General features: G+C 35.8%; 1 protein-coding gene across 1 annotated transcript; it reads left to right on the forward strand.

Moving 5' to 3' along the window:
- Window positions 1–262: 262 nt before the first annotated feature.
- Window positions 263–21,967, forward strand: LOC141814645 (outer mitochondrial transmembrane helix translocase). Its single transcript, XM_074702581.1, has 14 exons — window positions 263–449; window positions 533–678; window positions 771–932; window positions 2,002–2,132; window positions 3,880–3,997; window positions 4,096–4,370; window positions 5,883–6,007; window positions 7,385–7,428; window positions 12,465–12,596; window positions 12,991–13,068; window positions 19,235–19,317; window positions 19,447–19,569; window positions 21,334–21,394; window positions 21,463–21,967. The coding sequence occupies exons 1-14, from the start codon at window positions 302–304 to the stop codon at window positions 21,625–21,627; spliced, it is 1,791 nt and encodes a 596-aa protein (XP_074558682.1). The 5' UTR covers window positions 263–301; the 3' UTR covers window positions 21,628–21,967.
- Window positions 21,968–22,060: the final 93 nt, after the last annotated feature.

Raw genomic sequence — 22,060 nt, forward strand, 5'->3', positions numbered from 1 at the left:
TAATATTTTTATTATAAGAATACTTGTTATTCAAATTTTCTCTAACAATAGCTATATTTATGTTATTTAATTATGCGAACTAAACATTTTGGCAATTGTTGACATTGATCGAAATTACAGGGGGTACAATGATTATATGCAAACTATTGGGCATTTTCGTGAAAGGCACGGGGAGAATGAAATTCTGGCGACGCGTATCGCCGCCTATTCGTTTCTTGGACGAGGGGTCGCTCAGTCGGTGCTCGACTGCTCGGTCGAACAAATTTGCCACTTGCAAGTGATCTCTCGCGAACGGCCAGCAATGCGGCAGGCAGTGAGAGCAGCAGCAGCCGCCGCCGGCGAGGTGATCTCGAAGGCGACGACCAAATTTTATCGGGTCGCGAACCCACCGAACTCCGTCTCTCCTCCGGCCTGTCGTTTCCTCCGCTCCTCTCCTGTTGAACCCTCGAGTAAGAGCCTTCCCGTTATTGTAGGTCCTTTGGGCTTCTTCTGGTTTATTAAATTTTTGCTTGTCTACTTCGATTTCATGCAGGTCTGCTTTACCAGACTATTTCTGGTATGCGATTTGAATCGGGGTCCAGATGGTCATTTGACCACTCTTCGCTTCTTCCGGCCATCTTATTGATGAGCGCCTTCGGTGCCGGAACGATAGAAACATCTTTTGCTGATGCCAGCGAGGTTTGTTCCTTTGTTTTTTTTTTTAATTTTTGCGGCTGTTTATTGGCTTCTCAGTTTCGGGTTGTTTATCTATGCTTTTGATTCGGAGATAGGAGGATCAATATCGCCCTTCCGTGACGCATTCCGCTACCAACTCCGACGAAGTAAAGAAAATGGCCAGTCAAGAAAGGCAACGATTGGAAGAGTTACTGCGAACAAAAAAGATGGAGAATGGGTCGTACCCTCATTACTACCTTTCTGTAAAGGGCCAAAAGGTTTTATGTTTTTTCTTCTCAAATAGTTATTTTCAATATTGAGTTTCTTCCTGGCTTGTTAGCCTGATGTGTTTGTCCGTTGTTTGTTTGAACTTTGAGTAATTTATTTTATTTATCATTAAGCTTCTTATGAATTATGAATTTCCCTCTACAATATCTGGCCTTCCATGAACACAATCCTAAAACGAGAGTAGTTAACTTGTAACTGCTTCTAAATTCAACCTTGGAGGCTATTTGTTGGACCAACATAATGTTCATTTGGTAACTTGTATTTTTTTATATATTTATTTGTTATTATTATTTCTGGGCAGACTTTGCTGTTGAAGATTCATTTAAAACTTCAGAAATAAGTATTGATTGAGCAATGAATTAGTCTATCCATTTTGATGCCCTTACACTACACACTTTTTATCCAGACTTCACACTAGCTTTAATTGATCATCATATAACACCATCCTGATGTCTAAATGGCTATTAAACTTGATTACTTGAAGTATACAAAAATATGCGGCCTTTGCCGTGAGGAAAATATGCCATCATCAATTCGATATACTTGTGTATATCCCTTAGCATAATGTGCCTCAAAACTAATTACTTGCTCCTTTAGAGAACATTTTCTGCAGAGCCTAACAATTAACAAAAATCTCTAGTTTACTTTACTTGGCTGTAATGCAACTTCAGTATCATATTGGCACACAATAGATGTTGTCCACATTCATTAAAAGAATGTATATGCTATATGTAATGTACATGTCATATATTTGCCACCAATAGCTGTGTATTTGTGCCTATTTGTGGCATGTTTGTGTATGGTGGATCTTGATTAGTTCTTTTGTCTTGAAATTTGCATTCATCATGAATAGATGCTTAAAAGAGGCTATTTTTATGCTGTTACCGTTTCCCAACAAAATAATACATTGTTTAGTGGATTTGATCACTTTAATACAATCAACTGGGCAATTCTTAAGAATATTCTTTAGCATTTCTCAACAATGAATCAACATGTAAACTGTGTTCATTTTTGCCACACCATTGTTGTTACAACTTATTATCTGTACCTAATTCCCAGGTCACTCTCAAGTTCCAGATTCCTCCTTCATGTGAGTGGTCACACCTGATCGTGGATATTGTCAAGAACCTTGGTTTCTCACCTGAGACCAACGGTGGTGGTACAGAAATGTTATTACGTGCTTGGGATAGGTTTGATGAATAATATCTCAATGCAATCACATTTTCTTTTATTCTTGAATATAATGTAAATGTGGTGTAGCTCAAAATCACTGATGGAGTTATTTGTATTCACTGCATTCTTATAGATAGGATACTTTTTTAGCAATCCAAGTATCCAACCACATGATCTATCCTAAAACAAAGCTCATCTTTTCCTTTAATATGCCTAGGTTGCTTGTTCTTTCTGATTTAATTTTTTACTAGGCGAAAGCTATAGTCATGTTAGTTCAAAATCCATTAGTGATACATGTAAATGTGGTGTATCAAAATCACTGATGGAGTTATTTGTATTCACTGCTTATAGATAGGATACTTTTTTAGCAATTTCCAACCACATGATCTATCCTAAAACAAAGCTCATCTTTTCCTTTAATATGCCTAGGTTGCTTGTTCTTTCTGATTTAATTTTTTACTAGGCGAATATGACAGGTTGACAACTATAGTCATGTTAGTTCAAAATCCATTAGTGATGCAACACCAGGCTGGAAGGAGACAAAACACTACACTTTCACAATAAATTTCATCAAACAGAGAATTTTTCTAATTGAAAAGATGGGTACTTGAGGGAGAGTTGAGGTTTTTTAAGTCTTCGACCCAATTAAAATTGGAAAATAAATTAAGCAAACAGAACACTCACTTACCTAAAAGATTCAAACAATTTTATAAATAAGTTCCTTACAACTTAAGATATAAAATCTATTAAACTAGAGGAATTAATCCAATTACCTAAAACTCTCTTTTTGGAGAGACTATCTAACTAGAAGATACAAATTAAAATGTTTAAATTCTAATATATCAAACCTTTGACACCTAAAAAAATATGACAATTACCAAAATATCAACTAAAATTCAAAATTGTTATTCTTGCGAACCAAAGGCACCATGTCCAACATTAGCAACTGGAAGATTAATGGATGTAGGTGTTGAATTCACCATAGTTTATTGAGGTTGTGCCAAGTGTTTGGCATGGGTAAGGAGGGGTATTGAAAGAGAACAAGTACCAGAAGTACTAAAATGAATGTACTTCAAAATAAATTTTCTTATTTATGTTATTTAAGACATATTCCTAATTGATGATATTCTAGATAAAATAAACCTAAAGGTTTAACTGTGTAGAGAAATTTTAGAAATGAATATTTTAAATTAATTAGAAACAAAACTCAACATATAAACTATATCTTCAATGATAGGAAATAAATAAGTTAGAGGATAGTTAAGTTGGATGGATAATAAATTCATACAAGTAAGATTCTTAGATATCTTGAATTTATTGTTCAAGAAAGTTTCCAATAGGATATATATGTCCAAATATGATGATCATATAAGTCGACCAATTCGGTAGAAAGAAATCACAGAAAACTCAACATAATACAGTTAAAAGTAACCTAAAAGTTTGGATATTAATAGAGACATAGCCTATGAGAATTCAATGTTATGTTACTATCTGTTTTGTCTGCCCCAAATAGTTGGAACTCAAATTGTTGGTTGTTGTTATTGTTACAATTTATATAACATCATTCCCAGAAGTATATTGGGTTTTGCATCTGAATTGATCAAAACCCAGTAGTACTGGACTTTCTAATACTCATGCTTTTTTTGCAATTATTTGATGCATGAAATAGCCAGATGTTAAGCAAAAACTTGTTGAAATTTTTTGATATTTGTAAAATCACATTTCTTCTCCTTTTGTTCTTTATTTATACTTATTTTATACCAGTGCAGCTGCATGGCAAATAACCCTTAGTCCTTCAGCAAAGAAAGAAGTTACCGGAGAAAATAATGACAATGATCTCTGCATCCTGATTTTTGGCTCCCGATTGGATGCTGAGCATTGTGTCAGTTACCTGTGATCCTAGACTTAGTTTATGTGCCTGTACACCTCTTTAAGTTGTATTCTGTTTCTGAAGTTACTGTTTTAACTATTTGTTATTAGGAGATTGAGTTCATTAAGCAAGGTTGTTTCAGTGCTTCTGAGCTTGATACTGTCGTCAGTGCATTAAAGTTAGCTGGTGAGAAAGGTGATCTCAAAAAATCATCAAGGGGCCAAAAGGATTCCAAGAGAGGCTATAATTACAGCAAACATGCTGAAAAATTCTCTGCTTTAGAAGCCATGGGAGTACGAGTATATGGACATGATGGAACTTCAGGTGTCTCTGGTGATGGCTCAATATCGTGGGACAATATTGCAGGATATGAGGAGCAAAAACGGTAGGTCTTGAGATACACATACTAGTTCATCTATGATGTCAATTAACTTTTATGTTTCACGTTCTAATTCTTTTAGAAAGCAGTTTAGAATTCTTTTCTGATGATACTAAGCTTACTACCATTAGGCAGGGAGTCCTAATTGTTAGGTTCTATATTAGATTAGTTCTATGTTTTACAAGTCTATATTGTTCCTAACATTGAACATTATTGATTTTAGATATTTTGGATTTCGACAAAAATTGATATTGGTATCTGAAAGGTGGATGCGTGGAGTTACTTTGAAGGATAACATAAAATGTACTAACATACAAAAGGAATTAGGCGCAGCTCTAATAGATGATGAAATGACACATAAGTTTCAGATATTTGGACATATTCAAAGGCATTAAATAGATTCTATAGTTAGAGGAGTTGAACTATTAGAGGGGAAGGTGTGAGGGGTGGAGGAAGATCAAAGAAAATAATAGTTACCAAAATGATTGAATTGTTTTGAATATAAATAGCGACATTACCTTTCTTGGAGTTCAATAGAGAGACAGATTAATATAGTGATAACAAACACAGCTTGATATGATGTCCCAAACCTGCTTCCTCTATATAGATGAGCCCAATTTAATAATCAAGTCCCCAAAAAATTTCCTTTTCAACCATATGAATTGTGATGTTGATCTGTTTTCATTTTTGTGTAATGTAGTAGCACACCGTTTAGCTGGGTCCTTTTAATGGTTAATCTATCTAAGCTATGACTTATAATACAGATCATCAGTTCTCACCAGGAGCAAGCAGACCATTAGTGCACCAATTACCTAGGAGCAAACACTGCTTTCAGTTGAAATCCACTGATCCTTTTCAGGGATTTATAGCAGGATTAGCATATTCTGACACATTGGAAACACTCAGCTCAGAGAGGTGCATCTAGTTTGGTGTAATGTAGCGCAAACAAGATCAGGCAGTGCATTCAATATATATTGTGCACTTTCTGGTATATGCCCTATGTAGGACTATCTGTACACATGTGAACTATCTCACTCAGTTCATCCCCGTCAAGCTCTCAGAAGTCTGTCTCATTATCTGTAGAGTCTAAAGACCTTAAACTCTTTTTTAACTCGCTTAAATCTCTCAATTTTTTTGTCCAGAGTAGTCAATTTCTTGTCTAACACCAAAAACTTACTTCATGTGTCCCACTTGCCAATCCGCTACATGATTGAGACCTGCTTCCTTTGGATGCATCAGTATAACTACTTGGGATGTGTTCCTGCATCAAAGATGGTACCATCCTGTGCTGATATAAAAAATATTATGGGTACAAAAACTATAAACCTTGCTAGAAACCTCAGTTGGTATTTATCTTCGTTCCTTTTATTGGAAGCAATGTGTGGAAGCTAATTGATATTATCTGTAGTCTGAGCTCATAGTAAAACTTAGTTGGATGATGTTTTTTTTTAAATCAGACAAAGTACTTTTTTAAATGCATTTTGCATTTATCAACCTAAATCTGATTGGAGCTTGCAGTGAAATAGAGGATTCTATACTGCTGGCATTGCAACGCCCTGAAGTATATGATGATATTGCTCGTGGAACTCGTTGTAAATTTGAATCTAATCGACCTCGAGCTGTGCTTTTTGAAGGGCCACCAGGTCTGTTCTCAACTTGGGTATACATATTCATTCTTATCTTCGAAATAAGTCTAGTATTATAGTACTGATTAGGTTCTGTTTGAACAATTTGTTGAGTAATGCAGTTCTGTTAGATATAGAAATCAGAACAATTGTCCTGCTATTTCAATTCCAAAATTCTGAACTTAAAAGAGTGTGTTATCTCCAAAAAAGGCACAGTTTGAATGGGGATCATATCAGCAGCAGTGCATGGGGCAAACAATAGAAAACATTGAGCCTTAATGCCCTTATGGAATTGAGTTTCTGGACAAAATATTTGTATGCAAAAGAAATGAAATATCATGAATCAGATTAAAGTTACGCCATTCAATTGCAACTTCGTCTATTTGCTTAATATATATTTTTTTCATCTGTCATGGTGTTTGCACCTGCACTGCTAAAGGCACACACAGCATTAGAGTTGGTAGATTACTCACGATAAGTGGCTACATTATTAACAAAATTTCAAATACGAAAATCTAGAAATGTCTTTTCTTTCTGTACTTTGAATACCAATATTAAAATAAAATAAATTTTGACTCAATGTTTATCAACTTGTCAAATGGAAGGTCATGATCAAATGTCATGAAGATACTAGATTAGATGACTGCTGGTTTCCAATCTTGAATACAATTCCATGATCAATCATGTATTTTCATCTTTTTTCTTTTTCTTTGTTAGTTTGGTGTGTACCTATTTGCTCGATGCTTAGATAAGATATATTTTAAATGGATGATTTTGCATGAACCTTTTAAATTATGCACACCATTTTTTTAAACATTCTATTGAATACTTGTTTCAGACTGACATTTCTGTTATTGTGTTCCTATTGATGTGTATATTTTCACTTGCAATCTGTGGTTCCATATGCATTTATTTTCCTCTATGACTGATACTAGTTGTTGGAGATAAGTTGCTATCTGTGATAAAGTGTTTGCTTATAGGTTTTGTCTTGATAGTGTTTGCTAGTTATAAGTTCATTTTTTTGGTTTCTTTCTTTATGTGTGTATGTCAATAGCATGTGATGCAAATGAACAGCTTTCATTCTAATAGATTTGATATTTTTTTTATATGTTTAAACTAGGATTCTTATTTCACAGTGAAAATTTTAAAAGTTTCCATTTTCTCTTTTGTTAGTATTATATTGTTATGGAAATCATTTACCTACTTGACTAACACTGTGTTATGTAACTTGTCTATTGGAGAACTCATAATGTTTTCAAATACAAAATCTGATAAAGATGTAGCATGAATACATGAATACATTCATGCACACTCAAACAATTAAATGGTTTAATTTACCTTTGGTGAGTTCTAAATTTTTGATGACTTAAATTAAACTGGTGTTATGGAAATCAGGAACTGGGAAAACGTCTTCTGCTCGAGTAATTGCTAAACAAGCTGTATGTCTTCTATTTTGTTCCTAAAGTAGACTTTATAAATTCTCTTTTAACTACTATATTTTGAGTATTCCTTATTTTTACTCTTTTCCCTCTAATAGTCAGGTCTTTTTGGCTTACTTATTTGTATAATTTCTGAATAAATGTCAAGCTTGCCTTTGCATCTTTCATGACAGAATCATTAGTTGAAGGTGTTATTGTTTGCAGTTGTCACAGCCTGCTTTGAAGAGAAATGCCCCATTAACTTGTCAACCCATTAAGCCCAACCACCAGCCTACAATGCGTAAGCCCAAGCTAATAGCAGCTAAATCATCTAAGATTATACAGCCCTTCTGTTAACCCACAACTCACCATGTGAACTAAATTGAGGTCTTAAAATCTCACCCAATTGAAGCTTGATGTCCACGTCAAGACTCAAACTATCAACTCCTAATCTAGAATCCTTCACGATGATGGCATGTGAGGTCCAATGTTTGCTACATCATTATGTGGACAACCCTTTCCAATGCATCACCATGCTTATGATTAGTCCTGCTCTACCTATTGTCATGACCCATTTAGATGGGAAAATTGACCATTAGCTTATTAGGCCCAACCACAAGCCTAAAATGTTTAACCTAAGTTATTACTAGCTAATTCATTTAACCTTATAAAGCTCCTATGTTAGTCCATAATTCATCATATGGTACTAAATTGGGGTGTTACAATAGTCCTCTATTTGAAATTGTTATCTTCAGATATTGGGAAAAGAGGTAATTGTGTTGTTTCACAATGAGATTACATCATTACATGAGTATAGATACTCTAACACTCTCCTTAAATTAGAGCATAGACACTATCTTTGTTTAGCTTCTTACATAAACTAACTAAACAAATTCTCACAAGGAAAAAAAGGATGTGAAAATAATGAATGGAAATATGATGTTCGTAGGCAAGTGAAACAAAACTTAAAGAGTTTACAAAACACACAAAGATCCCTTAGTATTTGATGAGCAAGGATTGAAATAAGTTGATAGTATACAAGCAGTTGGATCAAGTAGAGGCTATTTGTGGTGGTGCTCATGTTTATATGAGGTTAGATCGTTTGCAGGATGTTGGAGCACAAGTAGAGACTAATTATGGCGGTGCTTGTGTCAACATGAAGGCCTCAGTCACAACGAATGTAGACAAAGAGTTGGTTTGAGAGTAAAGGTTTCTTTCATTTTCTTGTCTGTAGTTGCTTTCAAGTTTTAGGAAGGTTGTTGCTCTCGGATGGTTCGATGTAATGGGGCATTTGAATTCATATGATGTGGGTTGCTTGATTGAGCTGCTTCAACTAGTGTAAACCTGTGCAAGCAGTGAACGAGTATGTGAGGCAACACTTGAAGAGGTGTTGGCAGTATGCAAAAAGAGGTTCATGTGATGAATTTTAGGTTTGCACATTGAGAATCACAAAATAGATTTGCACAATCAGATAGTGCAATGGATCACACAGGTGGTGATGGCACCTCACTAGAACAATGTTTATGCATGCAGTGCATTATCCGGTGACACATAGAAGTGTTGCTATGTGCTCTAACAAGGAAGTGGGTCAGCATGAAGTTTATGCCCTTGACGCTTGTTGAGGAGTGAATCTCATGGTGGTTTCTTTGCCTCCATGCCCTAGTTCCACTTCCATCACTATGAGTCGACAATCAATAGATAATTACAACTAACCGTTTTGTAGCTTGTTAGTGTAGGAGCAGCCTAGTGTTGGTGTGGCTCCATGCTTCCATTACACGTGGAGCTTCCAACTGCGAGGGATAGAGCTTCAATGATTCATGCACAAGCAAGACAGAGTGTGGATCAAGAGATGAGAGGAGGCTCCTAGCCTTTCCCCTCGTGGGAAAATTATAACCCTAAAAAGGGACTCTAATATCACATAGAATTTTGCAAAAAGATATATTGAGTTGTATCATGAAAAACCCCTAAAGCTATAAATATTGTAGAAGTTAATCCACTTGACCAATAATCTGTTGAGTTTCTATATGTGTGTTTTTAAATTTATGTTTCATTAAACATACATCAGAAGCGTAATAAACTATTTTATTACTATTTACGTATAAAAATCCACACGAGGATACACACACATGCAAACATAATCATAGATAAATGACATAAACAAATTATATATGTTGGATGGCGCAAAGCGAAAACATCAACTAGCAATCTTGAGAAAGGTTGCATCTACTCATTTGCACGCCGAGATCTCCTTGAGACGATTTCACTAAGTCGCGTGTCGTGTTTCTGTTTCGATACTAGTTGAAGGAAGGAGACAAACGATCCGAGAGAAAACATATGGTTCGATTCGGTATTCGACGGTTCAAAGCAACTCGACGATACGAATCAGATTGAAAGGAAGTGATCACACCGCCGTTCGAAGGTCGGACGGTTCGCTGTCAACAAGGGGCAACGAACCTAATGGTGTGGGAGTTCTGGCAACAACAATTGCTCATTGGAACAATTGTCAAAGAGGAAAAAAGAAGGATACCTCGTGGCGGAGAAACCCGTTGCTTCTCTTGCTCCTTGGTTCCACCGTTGATTTTTAATCCTTTGGCTCGAGGAAAGGTCGGTCTAGGGAGGTAGCTAACCTATGGAAGGAAGCTTGGCCGGAGGTGAGCTTGGAGAAACCTCCTTTGGACGACGGCAACGCCACAAGGGGATGGCAACGCCACAAGGGGGCGGCAACAAGTGGGCGACAATGGGTTGTGGTCGACAACTAGGGCAAGAGAAGAGATGAATATTAAAACCTAATCTTTAGGTTTTTAATCCATTGAATTTCTCTTGATATATTTATAGATCTCTAACATATTTGGTTCGCAAACCAAAGATCTATATCTGTTAACTCAAAATCCAGACCGATAGCTTTAAGTTTGGTTCAAGATAAATCCGTGTTGATTCAAATCAAATCGCTTTTTAATTAAAATCAAACCAATTTGGTTTATAATTAAACCAAAGAGGGTCCACGTTGTCTTCAAAAGACGTGGTCCATCTGAGCTTCCGTTCTAATAAAATATCTTCCATATTTGTCCTTCATCTGGTCCAATCAAACTCAATATCTCTCGATCTGAGAATCTAATTCTCAAATTTGTTTTATCTCTTGGAGAATCTCGTATTGCGATGACCTTATAGGTTCCCGATTTATATTGGTTGTCTATAATTAATTATTAATTACGAATCGATCATGAGTGACAGCTAGTAGTATAACATGATCCCCAATTAATCAAAAAATCATAGTTGATTTCAGAATCATTTCTGAACCCTTCAGTAGCTACAGTTGTTCGTGCGTCTATTCCTTTCACTCATCTTATACCTGCTTGGTTCAGGACATGGTCTATGTGTCAGTCCCCACTAAGATGACTACGTCACACCTAGCCTAAGCAGTAGTTTTTTGTCCTACAGATTCAAGTTTCTCAAAATATCTGTCCAAGAGAATCATCTTCTTGATGTGTTTTTGTTTTGGCAAAAGACTTACGAATAACAATCCTGCCAAGTGACCATAGGGTATACATCTCCTAATAAAAGAAATGGTAAATCCTCTGTGGACTACTCAATCACCTTTACACACGTCGACTTATACTCAATCATCTCAGGTCTACACCTTCGTAGAGACGTTTATTTGATATGTCAAAGTATAAGTCTCCATTACTAAGATGACTTGAATACTTTAAATCAAAGGAAATTTACACTCGAGCTGTAATGAGATATTCATAGACATATATAGAACCACATGAAGTTTCATGATAGATCACTTCCAATGAACTAGTTACTCTTAATCAACATTCATATGTTAACTCTCAACATCCCAATGTTTCTAGCCAATTAGGATCGGCTGCTTGGTAAAACCAAGGAGTTTAATATATGCTAGTCTTATAAAATCAATGATGTCCAGTCTTATCAATTCATCGACTAAGAAATATTTCAATACATACATAATTACACATGTAGAGATATCCATTAATTGTGATCCAATCACAATTTCTCTCATGTTATACATTGTCTTGTGGACCTCATTAATTGAGTTTAAGATCAAATCAAATATATAGAGAATGTATACTCAAATAGTGATTTTATTTATCCAATAAATAATACATTATCTAAAGCGATTGCCTTAAGATACCTCTCAAATAACATAATCATGCTAATCAAATCTAGTACCTTTAACAATTATAACAAAGTCATATTTTCTTGATGTTTACTAGATCTTATAGAGTAATGACATACTAATCTATAGTCTATACTAGTAATGTTACGAAATGCTCAAGACTTTGCCTCTTCGGCATTACTTAAAGCCTATGAAACCAATTATTTCACTACCAAAAGATGAGATTTTAACCACAATTAATATTAAATAGTTGTCACTAAAAGACTTTTTGGTGATAATTATATTTCTCAAAAATAAAAAAGGAGCAGAGCCTGCTTATACTAGAATGGACTCATACCCTACCCTAGCACCTATTAATGAGTTTGGTTATGAAAGTAGCTCTACTGCTAAGAGGAGGGAATCAGATAGAGAAGGCAATTATGTTCGTATACACTGCTGCTGCTGTCGATTGATTCTTTTCCCAATAAAGTATAAGCAGTGGGATCCTGTCCGGTAGCTCTAATCTTATAATTCCTAGCTGCTTTTTCTTATATTAAATTCATATTTAGTGATGATATTAAGTGACAAAAAATTGTCATTAATACACTTTTTTGTAGTGGTTCTTGTGAAGAAGACATATGTTGATAAGTTTGAGTTAGTCAAGATAATGCAGGTTGATGGGAAGAATTTCTTGGTAGTTTAGCTCCACAAGTTACCATGTAGCAATTAAGTTGTGGAAACAATTGTAATTTTGAATTAGCAAATATTTGCACGTTCAAAGCATTGGCTACAACTTGATTCTATACTGAGGGAAAGTATAGACCTACTGTTATACATTTCATTAAAAGAAGATTTCTTTATTTTTAGGCCAAATTTTTATACGCTAAATCTAGTTATGCTTCACATACTTTATTTACTTCAACTATTTATCTTGCAGGGAGTTCCCTTGCTATATGTTCCTCTAGAAGTTATCATGTCAAAATATTATGGTGAAAGTGAGCGCCTGTTAGGGAATGTATTTTCTCTTGCAAATGAACTTCAAAATGGAGCAATAATATTTCTTGATGAGGTACTTTGCACATTGTATAAGAGTATAAGTTACACATGTTAAACCGGTGCCTACTTCTATTAATTATGATAGTTGATTATCTTGACAAAAAATATATGATTACCAACATATGAACTTGTAAAAGAAGGCAAACATTTTTGTAGATTGGAGGCATATTTAAAACTAGGCATATTTAAAACTAGTCTGAGATGTGATGCAGAGGCGCTTGAGAACCTCTTCTCTTCAATTTTCTTTTCACATGCATGCTAAAATTTTACAGGGTGTAGGGGTAAACAAAAGTCCAATCTATATCTATGAGCTCATTTGTCAGTGAATTATTCTAATAAATATCTTTTTTGTGGAATTTTCACAAGTTAGCTATTTTCTTATCATCATATGCTCATATTTCATACAGGTGGATTCCTTTGCTACTTCACGAGAAAGTGATATTCATGAAGCTACTCGTAGGATCTTGTCAGTACTATTGCGTCAGGTTAGTGTATTTATTATTTCAAATGTTGATTTCTCTATTATTTATTTACTTTTTAATACTTTTTTTGTTGCACTGGCATGGGTTTCTTTGTACTTTCTTCTCTTCGTTGCTATTCTTTGATAATTAAGTATATTGATTTTAGATGTAACAAATATATGACTATGATATCTTCTGCTTAGCCTTGTTCAGGTTGAACTCCTAGTTGTCTTCATAATCTTTTCACTGTGTGACAGCCAACACTTAAATGTCTAAACTAGTGTAGAATATATTGTAAACATGGATAGTATGATTTAGATTTATTTGATTAGATATTATAGACACATTTGATTTGATTGTATTTCATTCCATAAATAAGTAGGGAAGAAGTGTATAAATAAGAAATGATCCTCATGTACAGATTTAATATCAAGAATTTGAGAAATTCTTCATTCCAGTTCTTTCTCTTTCTCTTGGCAGAATTCTTCAAGTTCTTTCTCTCTCGGTAAAATTCTTCATGGTATCAAAACATTAATCTGTCATTGAATCTATTTTGTCACAAAGGCTACTTCCAGCATAGCAAGCCATCAGCCATCTCTTTCTTCATAGTGCAGTAAACTCTTGACGACCACCATCTTGTTTTCACCCATTAGCTGCAATAAAAAATTGAAAGTCATGTCAACCCCTGATGCTCCCGTCGGAGTCCAAGGCTTGTATATCACTGGGCACAAACTCAACGGTAAGAATTATCTCTAATGGTCGTAGACCGTAAGGATGTATATCTGCGACAAAGGGAAAGAGAATTTCCTCACCAGTGTCTCTGTCGCGCCCTCACCCAAAGACCCAAAATACAAAATCTGGAATGCTGAAAATCACATGGTGACATCTTGGCTAATACATTCGATGACTAACAAAATCGGAGAAAACTTTCTTCTCCACCAATCTGCAAAGGATATATAGGAAGCTGTGAAGGAAACGTATTCACATTCGGATAATACATCAGAACTATTTGAGGTCAAATTGAACCTTTACAACCTTAGATAAGCTGAGCTATCTGTTACACAATATTTCAACACCCTTTCTCGCCATTGACAGCAAGTCGACATCTTTGATGTTCATCAATGGGCTTGTAAAACCAATGCCGAACTCTATCGGAAAACCAATGAGCAAAGGAGAACCTTCAAGTGCATGTTTTGGTTAAACACCTCATTGGGCAATGTACGCTCACGCATTCTTAGCCTCAAGCCGCTACCGAGCGTGCGTGAGGCATTTGCTAAAGTACGTCGTGAGGAAAGTTGACAGAAGATTATGCTCAAGCCGATTACTACTAAAGCTTTAGCACTTGCAACTCGTTGTTCCAGTCTCGACTTAACGACAGTAGTCGCGAGCCTCAATAAGATGGAGACAGCCAGTTGTGGCGTGGTCATCCTTGGTGCAACCATTATCATAAAGTTGGGCACATCAAAGATAAATGTTGGGTGATTCATAGGAAGCCACATGATTGGAAGCCCCAACCAAAGCGCCACCCACGAGCTCACGTCGCCGACAATCAGCCGTTGGCAACCAACTCCTTCAACACTAAACAAATTGACTTGCTGATGAAGATGTTACGTGACCTACCAAGCAACAAGAGACATGGGAAGGCTGAAAATCAGGCTGGGTTCTTTTCCCAGCACAGGCCCATAGAAAATCAGACCCAATCTGCAATTTCAACCCACTCAGGCCAAAAAATGTCCACTGCTGCCTCAGCCCATCTGGAGCTCACTGGTTACTCAATTCACAATGAAGGTATTTTCCCTAATACCTTAAATATAAACAGGTCTCTTGGACGATGGATTATTGACTCGGGCGCATCAAATCACATGACGGTTTATATATTCCTCCTTCATAATTATGTTCCATGCCAAGATAATTCTACTATTTGTGTTGTAAATGGGTCTGTCACAAAAATTGTCGGCGTTGGTTTCGTAACGATAATGCCAAATATATATTTGAAAACAGTCCTTCATGTTCCTATATTGGACTACAGTTTATTATCCATACGAAAGCCAACTCATGATTTAAAATGTCTTGCTAAATTTTCTCCTAACTTGTGTGAATTTTAGGATACGAAAACGAGGAAGACGATTGGTAGTGCTGAATCGTGCTTCAAACTCTACATTATTCATGGGACTTTGCTTCACTACGAAAATTTAGCTAGCTACTACTCTACCTCTTCCAATAATAAATATGCCAAAATCATGTTATGGCACTTCGTCTTGGTCATCCAAATTTTACTTATCTTGCAAAATTATTTCCAAATTTATTGCTTAATGAAGATGTCAGTTTCTTTTGAGGTTTGTCAACTGGCTAAACATACACCAGTATCCTTTCTAAGTTTAAGCCCTTTTCACTCATTCATAGTGACGTTTGGGGACCATCTCATATTAAAACTCTTACAGGAAATCATTGGTTTGTTGTATTTGTTGATGATCATACTCGCCTGACTTAGTTGTTTCTAATGAAAGATAAATCTGCAGTGAGTCACATATTTGAACAGTTTTATACTATGATTCAAACTCAATTTCAGATATCTATTCAGGTACTCAAAATCGACAATGCCAATGAATACTTTGCCTCGAATCTTGGTGCTTTTCTATCCTTAAAAGACATCATTCACCTCAGTTCCTACGTTGACACTCCTCGACAAAATGAGATTGTCGAATGCAGGAATAGGCATCTTCTCGAGGTAGCTCGCTCACTTATATTCTCTTCTAATGTGTCAAAAATTTTTTGAGGTAATGTCGTCTCCACTGCCACTTATCTCATCAATTGAATACCCTCTTGAGTTCTCAATTTTCATAGTTGGGTTCAACTTCTCAAATCATACCCCCACATCAAGGTAATCTCTCAAAATATTTCTGCAAAGTATTTGGTTGTACATTATTTATTCACATCCACCAAATACATTTTCCTCGGCTATTTATTATTCCAAAAAAACTACAAATGTTACTGACCTGTCACCAAGAAAACCTACAACATCATGGATGCCACTTTCTTTGAACAACAGTCGTACTACTCCAATTCTGATATTCAAGGGGAGAATCTAAGTGAATATCATCATGCATTACACTGTTCTGAACTAGACTCCGATATCATTCACCCTCTATCCAATTTCCTTGTGTCACATCCCATTCCTGCATCTCCTCCTCTTGCAGTGAAACAATTTCATGTATACACAAGACCAAAGACACATTCATCACCAATTCAAGAGTCAGAACCGGATCCAACTCCCATAGACATTCACTCAGTTATGATACTCAATCATAAATCTACTTCACTTGTGGATAATAGCTTTGACATTCCAATTGCTTTAAAGAAGGGAGTTAGATCCTGTACGATGCATCCCATCTCCAACTTTATTTCTTATGAAGGACTGCCCCCAAGTTATCGAGCTTGTGTCACCACCTTTGATAATATTCAAGTTCCAATCACCATTGATGAAGTTCTCAAATACCCTGAATGGAGAAAAGTTGTTGATGAGAAGGTAAAAGCCCTATAGAAGAATGGTACATGGTCTATTTGTGAACTACCAAGGGAAAGAAAGCAATTGGGTTTAAATGGATTTTTAAATTTAAACACAAAGTTGAAGGTACAGTTGAAAGACTAAAGATGTGTATTGTAGCCAAAGGATTCTCACAACCTATGGCATCGATTACCAAGAAAATTTTGCTCCAATGGCCAAGCTCAACACTATCAGAATCTTATTCTCTCTAGTTGCAAGCAAGGACTAACATTTACACCAATTGGACATAAAAAATGCCTTTCGAAATGGTGACTTAGAAAAAGAAGTTTACATGGAAATTCTCCCTGGCCTTGGCACCCATAAGAATAAGGTATGCAAGATTCACAAGTCATTATATGGTCTTAAGCAATCTCCTAGGGCATGGTTTAACAAGCTAGCTACTTCTTTGGCAAAGCATGGATACACTCAGTATCAAGCAGATCACATCTTATTTGTGAAAATCTCTCCTGAAAGGTAAATCATCATTCATATTGTCTATGTCGATGATATCATCATCACTGGTGATAATGAGAAAGAAATCGCAAATCTAAAGAGGCTTCTCACTCAGGAATTTAATATAAAAGATCTCAGAAATCCAAAATTCTTCTTTTGCATGGAATTGGCTTGATCTAAACACGGAATATTCCTATCATAGCGGAAATACACATTAGACCTACTAAAAGAAATAGGCATGTTTGGGTGCAAGCCTATGGATACTCCGATGGATGCTTCCAACAAAATTGGCTTTGAAAAGGACGATGCACCAGTAGACAGGGAGATATCAACGACTTTAGGACATTTCATCTATCTATCCCACACACGACTTGATATCGGATTTCCTATCAGTGTGGTAAGTCCATTTATGAATAATCCTACAGAAGAACACATGAACGCTATCTACAGAATCTTTAAATACCTCAAGAGTACCCCAGGCAAAAGGTTACTATTTCGAAAGAATAAAGATCGAGGTATATATGTGTACTCAGATGTAGACTGGGCTGGGGATCTTGTAGATAGACGATCGACCTTGGGCTACTATATGTACGTCTAGGGTAATCTGATAACATGGAGAAGTAAAAAGCAATATGTGATTGCAAGAAGCAGTGCTGAAGCGAAATTTAGCTTGCACTCAAAATTTGTGAAGGTATATGGATTCGTAAAATCTTGAAAGAACTCGGAATAATCACAGATAAAGCTGTCAATCCTACAATGTGACAATTTAGCAATCGTATTGCAAAGAATCTTATTCACCATCACAGAACGAAACACAAAAATTGATAGACACTTCATTTCAGAAAACACGACAAAAGGATCTGTGGAACTCTCGTATATTCCTTCACGACTTCAAATCACAGACATACTTACAAAAGCTCTCCTAAGAATCAACTTCGAAGAATTATGTGACAAGTTGGGCATGTACAATATGTACAACCCAACTTGAATATATTATAAATATGGATAGTTTGATTTAGATTTATTTGATTAGATATTATAGGTAGATTTGATTTGATTTGATTGTTTATTTGATTTGATTTGATTGTATTTCATTCCATAAATAAGTAGGAAAGAAGTGTATAAATAAGCAATGATCCTCATGTGTAGATTTAATATCAAGAATTTGATAAATTCTTCATTCCAATTCTTTCTCTTTCTCTCGGTAGAATTCTTCAAGTTCTTTCTCTTTCTCTCGGCAGAATTCTTCAACTGGCAAGCAAAAATCTTTTGTTGGGTGAAGTTTCAACTAAACAGATGTCTGTCTGAAATTAATGTAATTTCTCTATCTCCTTATCAGCATCATACCTCATCTAAACTATGGTTTAAACCACTGGTGAATAATGTTTTAACAACTTATTGAACTGAGATAGGAATGGTGTGACCATAGGAAAAATAATTAAAAACTTTGCTCCCTAAAATGATCAGCACTAACGAGCATGATGCCGTGTAGTAGGATACATGCTCCAACATCTTAAAGCTACACAATGTATATGATTGGTTGTATTTTGTTGCTTGACTGTTTCATAGTTCATATGAGTTAGACAAGCTAAAAGGATTGTGAGACATGTTTTTCTTTTCCTCTTCATGGCAATGCTTTGTTAATTTCATGCATTGTTTATGCTACATTTGTCATCTACTGGTAAAAGGACTTAATGTCTGTACTTTTTTGCAAAATAAAAATATCTGTAACTTTTGTCTTGCCTTATAATGGAGCATTATGTATCACCGCATGAATTTTTTTTCATCTTGCTTGTGTTTATTCTGAGGTCAGGATGGTGCTGTTCCACCAGTTGTTTGTGTGAAAAAGTTTGAAGAAATCCAGACAAATCTTTGTGGCTTTTCTCATTTCTTTTTGCCTATGGTTACTTTAGAATGTATATAATATCAGTATGTAGTGTTTCATTATTTTTCTATGCAATTAAATCGTACCTACAGAACAAATAGATGGTGTAAGTGTAATGGTGAAGTTGTTTGTTTAGCAGTCTTGCTCCTTTTTCTTGTAGGGTTAGGTTGCTAAATTGGTCCCTCCCTAACCTTTTATTGGGAGCCTCGTGCTTTATCACCCCACATTATGTGGTCATGTAGATAGTTTTTTTTTTGTCCCTATATTTTTGTCAACCAGTCAGTTGACCCATTATTGGATGTTTCCAGATTGATGGTTTTGAACAGGAAACACAAGTGGTTATTATAGCTGCAACAAATAGAAGACAAGACCTGGATCCTGCTCTTATAAGGTGCAAGGATTTGCAATCTGGCGATCACTCATCTTTTTTATAATTGTCTTAACATGTTCGTGCTAACATTGCTACTCAGATAGTTAAAAACTGCATGATGTGTTCAACTCTTAATTTTCTTTCTTCCAGCCGCTTTGATTCAACCATTATGTTTTACCTACCGGATCTACAAACTCGTGTAGAGATAGCTGCTCAATATGCAAAGCACCTGTTGAAGACCGAATTACTACTGCTAGCCTCAGCTACAGAAGGGTATATATCTTAGTTTTTTTCCCTTCTATGTGTATTTCGTCAAATGACTACACTATTTTAGTCTAGTGGAAAATCTTTAAAAGGCAAAGGTACTCCAAAAAAAAACAGGACAAGGATGTCTTGCACAACAACCTACCTGTGTCAATCTCCCATCAAGTTAGAAGGTTTAATAATTAGATAGTTCCATGTTGATATTATAAGGGAATTTTGAATCTACAAATTGCATTAATTAGTGAGGACTTTATGCCATGGAAATCCATAGATGATACAATCCTGACATTCTCAATATCTGGGAATAGTTAGAATTGTGTTTGCTATGGCATCCATCTTTTCTTCAATTACTTTCTCATTTTCCTTCATTAGTGATTTTATGGACATAAAGTCATAAATTCAAAAAACCTTTTTCTAGTTCATAATCCTGACTCGCCGAAATGTTTATAGTGATTGTTAAGGATATCAAAGCACAGATTGAAGTATTTTATGATAGCTAGTATGGTACTAGATCTGGAAGTCTTGTGTAATTCAAGAAATATATTTTTTGGTTGAGTCAGTCCTTGTCTCAAACTTGGGGTATAGTTCTATCTCATCAAGCATAGGAAGCAATGATCAAAGTTTAGTGTGCTTTGGGCACGTTTCAAACAGTTTAAAATTTTAAATAGCTGATCGCACACTCAAATTTAACATTGATGAAAACTAGAATGCACAAGAGGGAGTCAAGAGAGGAAGATTTCAACGCCAGATGGAAAAGTGTGCTAGCAAAAAGATACTAGATATATGAGAAGATGGTGGCAAGAAAATGAAACTGTTGAGGTATACCTAAACACTAAGGAAAGGTAAAGGAATTGCTAGAACAAGCAATTGGAATGCAAAGAGCAAAGGGTGCTTGCCTAATTCTGACTACAGGGATGCAAAATTTCTATCTAAACTTAACCCATTTACTTATCTTCGTCATGCACCAAATGTTCTTGTTATAGAAGTGAAACATGATGCGGGCCTTGAGGATTTTGTTAATGCCTTCTAAACTGATAGCCAGATTGCCAAATAACAAAAGCACAAGGCACCTCACCTTTGTTCTCTGTCTTTTTCCTGGTAGCTCCCGCTTGATTAACCATCTAGTCTAGGCTGACCAATTGATGCCAACATTGGGAGGTTTTGATCTTCGGCTTGAGTCTCATAAGGATCCTAATTAGCTGTGTACTTAGGGTGCACCTACTTATTGATTTTTTGGGTTTCTCATTGAAGGCAAGGGCTAAACTTAAATTTTTATATGCCCAACAAGTTACAGTTGATTTAACGAAGATGGCATTACATCACAAATTTCAATTTAAATTACTTCTGATAGTGACTCAATTGCAAATATCATTTTTCTTCACATGCTTAAATAAAGATCTGTGCTTCCATCTACTTACAAGTTGGCATGCTACAATGTAAAGAGTAGATTTATTCAAATTCCCTGCAGTTAACTATTTTATATCCAATTTCCACACTTCGTTATGATCAAGCCAGTCAATGACTTTTTGTAACAAGGCTGTTCTTATTCAAAAGGTTTGTTTGATCAAATAGTCAAATCCTGGCAAAGGAATTACCTAGATAGAAACCAAAGCCCCTGATGATACGACATGGCCTGCATGAGATAATAACTTAAGGTTTCTATGATTTTTACCTTGATAAACTAACACTTCCCACGTCTCGTTTGCTTGTAGCCACTGGTTATGTGAATATTTGCACCTGTGATTTACTTTTTTTCTTGCATGTGATGGGTAGAATGTCTGGAAGAGATATCAGGGATGTCTGTCAACAAGCAGAACGGCATTGGGCATCAAAGGTATCAATTCTATCACGCACTTCCTTTTCTGTATTTCAGTCAATGGAAGTAGTATATGCTTGTGGCAGGTGATAAGAGGTCACGCACCAAAAAATGATGAAGGAGCACTAAAACTTCCACCTATCGAGGAGTATATTCAGTGTGCTGAGAAGCGTCGCGAAGCTTTGTTAGCAGCTGCCCCTACTGGATCTCAAAGCTCCAGATTTATGTGGAAGCCCTCTGCTCTTGCATGAGAAGACTGCTAATTGAGTTCGTTGAGTGTGATAAGAGGAAGAGACCTAACCGCCCCCACATACCTTTTCTAGAGGTTGAATCTTTTTATCTTGAGGGGTCTTATTCACGCAGGATACTGATGTAAAGTAGTAGTGAAGATCTGAATGCCGAGTCATCAATTTTTCAGTGACTAATCAGCCTCTGAACTGAAATATCAGTTGGTCCTTAGGTTATAATATCATCTGGATCATAAACTATTTATTGCCTGCTAATTTCGTTGATAGCTATGTTGCAAGGGGATTGGTTTGCGCATGTATCATGGATTAAACTAAAGAGATTCATGTTTATATGGTTCCTTTATGGAATTTTTTTTATTACATTAAAGTTGTTTGATTGAAAGGATGGGTGCCATATTTTTTTTGTCTTATCATCCTAATTGATAATTTAAGTTTC

This window comes from Curcuma longa, chromosome 21, assembly GCF_044706935.1.
Source record: "Curcuma longa cultivar G26 ecotype Majalengka, Jawa Barat chromosome 21, ITB_CL_G26_1.1, whole genome shotgun sequence".
In the NCBI taxonomy this organism is placed as follows: Eukaryota; Viridiplantae; Streptophyta; class Magnoliopsida; order Zingiberales; family Zingiberaceae; genus Curcuma; species Curcuma longa.

Excerpts from the sequence above, each read along its gene's own strand:
- LOC141814645 (XM_074702581.1), top strand. The coding sequence starts at position 302 with ATGCGGCAGGCAGTGAGAGCAGCAGCAGCCGCCGCCGGCGAGGTGATC. Across the intron at positions 450-532 it reads CTCTCCTGTTGAACCCTCGA|GTCTGCTTTACCAGACTATT; the intron begins GTAAGAGCCTTC and ends GATTTCATGCAG. Across the intron at positions 21,395-21,462 it reads AACGGCATTGGGCATCAAAG|GTGATAAGAGGTCACGCACC; the intron begins GTATCAATTCTA and ends TGCTTGTGGCAG.